The sequence below is a fragment of the Cryptotermes secundus genome, unplaced genomic scaffold, assembly GCF_002891405.2.
Source record: "Cryptotermes secundus unplaced genomic scaffold, Csec_1.0 scaffold143, whole genome shotgun sequence".
Classification (NCBI taxonomy): domain Eukaryota; kingdom Metazoa; phylum Arthropoda; class Insecta; order Blattodea; family Kalotermitidae; genus Cryptotermes; species Cryptotermes secundus.
Genome location: NW_019741301.1, coordinates 470132 through 477991, shown reverse-complemented (window position 1 = coordinate 477991; position 7860 = coordinate 470132). Strand labels below are relative to the sequence as shown.

Genomic DNA, 7860 nt, shown 5'->3' with positions numbered 1-7860 from the left:
CCCCCCTACTTGCGGCGGTACAGTGGTAGCAGAGGAGGCTGACTCCACGCCCCCCTGCGCCACGGCATTACAGTGGCGGCAGCGGGTGGGATACCTCCATTCCCCCCCTGCGCCGCTAGGGCATTACAGAGACTAATTTGCCTAAGTAAGGACTTTTTAATTAATGCTGAGTAGGATGTCGCACTGTTTAGAAATTATTTGGCATATTACGATAAACTGTTAAGGATGTTGCGTTTCGACCTCTAAATATTCCGAGTTCAATGCAGATGTAGTGTTCCATTTTGACAAATATTTGATTTTAATTTAAACTCTATGTCATATAATTAGTGTATGTACAATGTTGTCAAGTTAAGGATAAACTTCGATGACACATAATGTAAATCTGTGTTCTACCAAATTTGTCTGATGCTTGAACAGGTTGACAGTTTCATGCTTGGAAACAAAGGTATTTATCGCATCGTTGCATCATAAACAATTACAAATCACGTGATGTCGACCTGCAGTCACTTTACACAAAGCTTTACTCCCAATAATACCATTAAGAGTTCAAAGTATCACGAGCCACTGTAAAATCAAATCCATTTATCAGTTTCACGTTACTAATGACGTAAATAAAAAGGAATTTTCCTGTCGCTATGTCATGAATCCATAAACAAAACTGCATCAACGACAGACGCTTCGGTTAATAGAATATTTACACTTTAAAGGACAGAGCGTTACTACATAAACCTTCCTTTTTAATTTTGTCTAAATATTTTATGTGTTTCGTATGGTTCTCAAAATACAGTCAGCATTAACTTATTGTTCCGTGTGATGAAGAAAATCTGTATTTTGTGTAATGAAAATTTTAATTTTTAAATATTTAGATAAATTTCTTAATTCAAATTTCGACCTCCCAATATTCAACCAAAACTTAAACCTAACGCAGCCCTTTCATCGCTACAAACGTATTACCTTCTTCACTTCCTGACCCCTTACCTTCTTCACTTCCCAACGATTTACCTGTTTCATTTCTTCTCCTGTAGGAACTGTGGAAACCCACGGAAAAATTCAGTCAGGATAGCTGGTACTCTGGCCGTGATTCGAACTGAAACCCTCCCGAATATCATAAGTCAAGAGCGTTAATATCTCTGCCAAACTCTTTGCTTAAAAGCACGTTTCTTTTCAATGTTAGTTACTGATTAGTAAAAATATAAAGCAAGAACTTCATCTATCTATGGCTCTACAGCCCTTTGTTGGACCTTGGCCCCATTTTTCAGTTTCTTAATCCTATACACAGTCGGTAGGACTCCTTGGACAGGGGATCAGCCCGTCGCAAGGTCGCTACCTACACACACAACACAAACACAGAATAAACGTGCACAGATATCCACGCCTTGAGTGGGATTCGAACCCACGATCCCAGCTTTTGAGCGAGCGAAGGCAGTTCATGCTTTACGCCGCACGACCACTGCGATCGGCTGGGAACTTCTTCACGTTTCAGAATTCTCTAGTCTATTAATTTAAGGTGCTGTAGGCTATACGAGTCGAAAGATAGGATGAATGATATATAAAATTTTTTTTTAAAAATTAGAATTAAGTGGTAGCGTCATAATCAGGGTAATATCTCGGGATTTGTGAAGGGACTGAGAAAAACCATGGGAAACCTCAATCCGGTTAGCTGACTGAGTTATACTGTCTATGCCAACCTGTTGGGTTGAGAGCACACTCCGTTTCGATGTAAATTGTTTATAGCTGAAAACAGAGAAAGCGAACTTTTTTCACGTTTGAGGCCAGACTTCTTCCACTCAAGTGCATATATTTCTCATCTATGTACCCAACATTGAAAACATTTCAAGAACTCTTTCCTACTTGGCTGTTTCTAACCCCATCAAAGTTCATGATTGGTATTGAATCCCTCGAAATTTAACCTTTCATCTTTGGGAAACCTAAAGTCAAATTGGGTTACGTCAGCGACGCAGATGTAAGAGTAACTCAACTAAACTTTCTTTTTCGTAGCATAACGTTGCGAAATGGGAAACCGTATGAAAGATGGAAATTCTTATTCTGAATTTCAGGAATAAAAATACTGTAACTGAACATGCTGGTAAAGTTCTAGACTCACATTTTGATACTCTCGGTTCGAATCTGGACAACAACATCGGCTATCCTCACTTCGATTTGTAGTGAGGTTTCCTGGGTTCTCGATGCAAATTTCGCCATAGTACTGCTATTCTTCTAGGGCTGCTTCTTTACAAGATCATTTCCAGTACATCATTACCTATCATCCAGATTCTCGATACTGAAAGAGTATTTAAACCTAACTAACTAACTAACTAACTACGAACTAACTAACTTCATGGATTTGAATTCTTCTTGAGAAGCCGCCAATTCTGCAGCCACTCAAGAATTTCCCAGCATTTTATGGAACCCGAAGGTTCATTACCGTGTTCACAAGAGCCCTCCAATGGTCCCTATCCTCAGCCAGATCAATCCAATCCGTACCACCCCATCCTATATCTCTAAGATCCATTTTAATATTGTTCACCCACCTGCGTCTTGGTTTTCCAATAGTCTCTTTCCTCTGGCTTTCCCACCAATATTCTACATGCATTCCTCTTCTCCCCAATTCGTGGTACATGCCCTGCCCATCTCATCCTCCATGACTTGATCCTTCTAATTAAGCTTGGTGAAGAGTACAAGTTGTGAAGCTCCTCATTATGCAGTTTTCTCCAACCTCGTGTCACTTCGTCTCTCTTCGGTCCAAATATTCTCCTCAACACCCTGTTCTCAAACACCCTCAGTCTATTTACTCCCTTAATGTCGGAGACCAAGTTTCACACCCATACAGAACCACAGGCAATATTATAGTTTTGTATATTCTAACTTTTATGTTTTGGACAGCAGACGAGAAGACAAAAGGTTCTGGACTGAATGGTAGCAAGCATTACCCGAGTTCAGTCTCCTGTTAATTTCCTCCTGAATCAGTTTTTGTTATAGTCGTTCTGAACTGTGCCACATTTTCAAAACATCTGTTAGCTATCTTTATGTCATGATTTTGCCCTGCGACATGTTCCTCCGAAAAATCGGTTAACTTTCAGCGGGTTACACGGCGTTATATCGGAGAAGATAGAACTCTTCAGCGTGTACATAGTGAAGAGAGCAGTCTTCTTGGATGTGGCGCCGTGTAGGTATTGTGTTAACCGACGTTTCGGAGGAACCTATCGCCTCCATCTTCAGGGTAGAAGAAAAAAGGAAGAAAATCCGCAAGCGAAGAACCGGTGCGAGCATGGGTTCGTGGGTTCGAATCCCACACAAAGCATGGATATCTGGTGTGCGTTTATTGTGTTTGTATTGTCCTGTGTTAGGTATATGACTTGCGACGAGCTGATCACCCATCCAAGGAGTCCTACTGTCCGTAAAATTAACACGAAACTGAGAAATCAGCATGAGGAGAGAGAGAGAGAAACTCGTATAAGTTTCCAAAAGTTTCAGGCGAACTCACTGCCACCATCTTCACGGTCAAAGAGTAAGCCAACCGAGAAGCCAGCAAGCCTGATGCTTCACTGCTTGGCTTATCATTTGGTCCTAAAAGCAGTAATTTCCTCCGAAACGTCAGTAAACTTCTATCAGGATATTTGGCGTCACATCTCATAAGATAGCACTCTCCGTGGCCACCGCTGAGAGTACCTCAAATCCAACTTAGTATTCTCTGTTTCAGAGCCATTTGACTCCGCCATGTGGATGTTGGTAGCCCTGGTTGCAGTTCACGTCGCTGCCTTTACAATTTTCTTTTTCGAATGGCTTAGTCCTTATGGCTACGATGCGAAGGTTGGTATCAATTATTACTTGAGCTCTCTTACTTCATTGTAAGTTGTTTCCAAGGCCGCAGACCTCAGTTCTACGTCAGGAGTGCACGGTTAGAAGTTAAAACTAAAACAGGGATTTGTGCTGAGTTCCTTCCCAACGACGGAGACCACATGTCACATGCCCATATGAAAAGTTGAACCTCTTTTGAGACAGCATTATTAACTTTGGAGTCTGAAAAAAAGGAGAGAGAATCGGGGTGTTTACAACAAAGCGACAGCCTCGTACATTTCAGAATTCATAAACACAGAACTACCAACCCCGGCAACTTACATCACCCTGAAATTCCGTAAGCCAGTTATAACACTCTAAAAAAAAACTCCGTGGCCTGTAGTCTGCAAGCGAACTATACCGACCGAGCGACCGCCGTTTGTCGGCGAAGTTAGTGCCAACTTTAGTGGATAGAGGGTGTTGCGTGGTCAGCGCAGCGGATCCCCACGGCCGTTAATCTCGGTTTTCTAGACCGGAGCCGCAATTTCCTTGAAATATGTCCTCACTTATCCTCACGAGACTGAGTGGACCCCGTTCCAGACCCACTACTTCTCAGAAAATCTGGTAGCACCGCGAATCGAACACGGAACCTCTGGATCTCTAGCCAGGAACTCTGACCACAAGACCGCAGTGGCGGTCCTAATCACGGTATAATTCGACGTTATACAGCGTGGTCAAAATATCCAGTTAACTAGTTAGTAAAATGTACATTAAAATACCTAGGACTTTTCTTTGTTACTTCATGAATTTACAAAAATTGTTAGAAATGAGACCCCTCCATGTTCATTCCTGCTAATACGTCATAATGTTGTGGGTTAACAGACTTTTTGGACCACTCTGTATACTGTTGAGATGCATCATCATAAAGTAATTCACAGACCACTGTGTTGCCGAGGCTGGAATTTTACAAAACCTTCCAATAGTAAATTATCCGAGTGACTCTTCTGGGCCCGCAGATGACGACTCCTAGAGAACACAGATTCTCACTGTGTCGGACGCTCTGGCTGGTATGGGCAGTCCTCTTCCAGGCAGCTGTAAATGTGGACTGTCCCAGAGGATATACAGCCCGATGTATGGCCAATGTGTGGGCCATGTTCGCACTCATTTTCCTCGCCATCTACACAGCCAACCTAGCAGCCTTCATGATCACACGAGAAGAGTTCCACGACCTCACAGGGATCAACGATACAAAGGTTATTAGCTTAACACAGCGTTACTACACATTTTCTTTACACTTTCAGTGTTCAGAAACAAGTGATAAGCTTACAATGTGAAACACTGTTAGTATGAATCAACGTAATTCTAAACTGGGTCACAAGATGTCGTGCATGTTGCAGCAGTGCAATGGCGATTCAGGAACAGGAAACAATGACAAAACATGCACGACACCTGGTAACCAAGATCTGAGTTACGTCGACACTCACGGAGTCAGTTTCACCAACGTGTTTCACTTAATGGGGGTGCCACTTCTTTCGACACGTATATTTATAATAACCCTGAATTTCGGTTATTTATCACTGCTTCAGTGTGTGTAATGTTTCTCTGAATGGGGTATTCAATACAGATGGAATTAAGTGCAGTGCTGAGAACAAAATATTTTGAGTTACAGACCTACTACGAGTACAGAAATGAATTAACAAAAATTTTATATGCTGAGTTCCCCTCAAACTAATCCTAATATTATTCTTCCTTTTTCACGGTCCTCTTAGTGATCCTTTTCACCATATTCTGTGCATTTCCTTCTCTCCTCTACCTCATCGGCATTGTAGCCTCCTACATATATTTACACTGATAGTCCGCCATCTGTGAGCCGATGGTCTAGAGAAAATGTGGGAACCTCGACGCCTCACAACCCTGTCGGCCTTCCCGGCCTGTTACAGGGACAGCTTTTCCTTAACGCTAAAGTTCACAATATACAGGGCCTATGACGAATTGTTAACATTCATTCCTCCCTTCCCTTTCCAAATACGTGGATTTGGCCACCGTTCTCAATGTTGAGATATAAATACTGCCTCCAACCTCAGGGTAGGAGTATCTCCGAAACGTCGGCAACACTGCCCACATCCATATGGTACAAAATATCCAAGAGCATGTTCAACGTCAACAATGAACTATCATGAAAACAAACAAAAAAATCAGGAATTTTAAAGTTCCCTGTTACATGATTATAACAGGTCCATCCTAAGTCATCCGTCGTAGCGCTGCGTACGGTGAGTGACCTTTCAGATGGGTCCTAAAATATAAAATGACGATTTTCTCGAAACATCTCTAACGATTTTGATTAAATTTCAGGAGTTTGTGGAGACCTCTCCTTAAATGAAATTGCGGGGGCGGTATCTACATGAAAATAACGGTACGTGGACTAGGGGCCCAAATTGCTAAATGTCACCTTTTCTCGAAACCTTTACCATTCGGACAGATTTCATTGTTGTTCGGTATTCAGTGACCAACAATGATCTACCAAGCAACAACTGGTTTCTTTTCCGTGGTCATGGTAAAAAAAAAACTCCGTGGCTTGAGTCCGCAAGCGAACTATGCCGTCCGAGCGACCACCGCTTGTCGGCGAAGTTACTGCCAAATTTAGCGGATAGAGGGTGTCGCGTGGTCAGCGCAACGAATCCCCACGGCCTTAAATTTCAGCTTTCTAGATCGGAGTCGCTATTTCCTTGAAGCAGCTCCTCAATTATCCTCACCCCGTTCCAGACCCACTGCTTCTCAGAAAATCTGGTATCGCCGGGAATCGAACCCGGAACCTCTGGATCTGTAGCCAGGAACTCTTACCACTAGAACACAGAGGCGGTCGGTCATGGTCAAACGTATATGAAAAATTGTTATGTGCAATATCTTTGCGCTGAGTTACTTTAATTTCCTGTAGCAAACGCTTGTTCGAACCCAGAACATTTCACACTTGAATGTTTTACCATGAGAAAATGCATCATCCTTTACATTTATTAGCCTGTTTCGTCTCAGAGACTGTCCTGCCATCCTCTTCTCGGTCGTCCAACGGTTATACCATACCATACCAACAGGCTCTGCAGGCCTTTATGGGCCTTGGCCTTGACCTCCTGCACCAAAAGCCTCCAAGCACCTCTGTCAATCTCAGTGGATCTCCGGTCTTTAACTCTGAATATTCTACGGTCTTCTCTGACATCATCAAACCCCCTCAGTTTTAACCTTGCCCATGCAATGTCCGTCATTTTTTGTTCTTCCTATTCGAGGCCATGCTGTAGGTTTCTGAACTCATTTGTTTTACACGATGAAGTAGTTAACCTTATGCGTAACACCCTACCAGGAGGACCACGGGTTTTTCTGTCGGGGACTACCGTATGGTTAGTAATTCTTAAATTTTGGGGTCAGTCAAGAATGGTTGAGCTATACCTGCACTCCCGCAGGTGTTTTCACGACATAGTGCTTAATTAAGCGCAGGGACAATTGTACCTTGCCTTGATGAAAAAGAAAATGGGTATGCCTTTTTCTTTTCTCTTTATTCTTTTATTATTTTTCCTGAAGGATATAATTATAAGGTACTGAGTATTGTCGTATGTTCTGTAAATATGTATCAGGTGATGGGCCTTCAAAAATACACTATATCCCCCACCCCCCCGAATTATGTAGGTATGTGTGTTCTTCCCACAAACGTACAAAAAATAAACGCAGGATGTATAAAGCATATTTATCACTTTCTACGTCTGTTTTGTCTTGGAAACTGAAGCCTACAAGAGTTTTATTAGCAGGCCTGATTTCTGACGTTTGCTGATCACTGTTTCCTGATGGAAGCGAGAGAAGGGGAAAATTAAATTAAAATTTTCACAGCGCCATAAAAGTAAAGGAGGGAGGTAAAGCTCCACGAATTCATCATCTCTTAATTAAATTAAGTTGTGTCACAGCTACCCACTGGATAAGAAGTTTGGTGAGCCTCTGAGACAGTTGAAATATCATTAATAATATTATTATTATATTATATTATATTATTATATTTAAGCATCCTGTTGCACTCTACACGACAAATGACACAAACTCCGT

The 7860-nt window shown here is 42.1% G+C and overlaps 1 protein-coding gene across 6 annotated transcripts in view; it reads left to right on the top strand.

Moving 5' to 3' along the window:
* The window catches only part of LOC111872686 (glutamate receptor ionotropic, NMDA 2B), a 309458-nt gene that overhangs the window by 277763 nt on the left and 23835 nt on the right, over nucleotides 1–7860 (top strand). For all 6 annotated transcript variants that reach the window (XM_023866807.2, XM_033754788.1, XM_033754785.1 and 3 more), the window contains exons 12-13: nucleotides 3701–3810; nucleotides 4794–5030. In XM_023866807.2, coding sequence (XP_023722575.1) covers nucleotides 3701–3810; nucleotides 4794–5030 — 347 coding nt within the window. The remainder of the gene's footprint in view (nucleotides 1–3700; nucleotides 3811–4793; nucleotides 5031–7860) is intronic.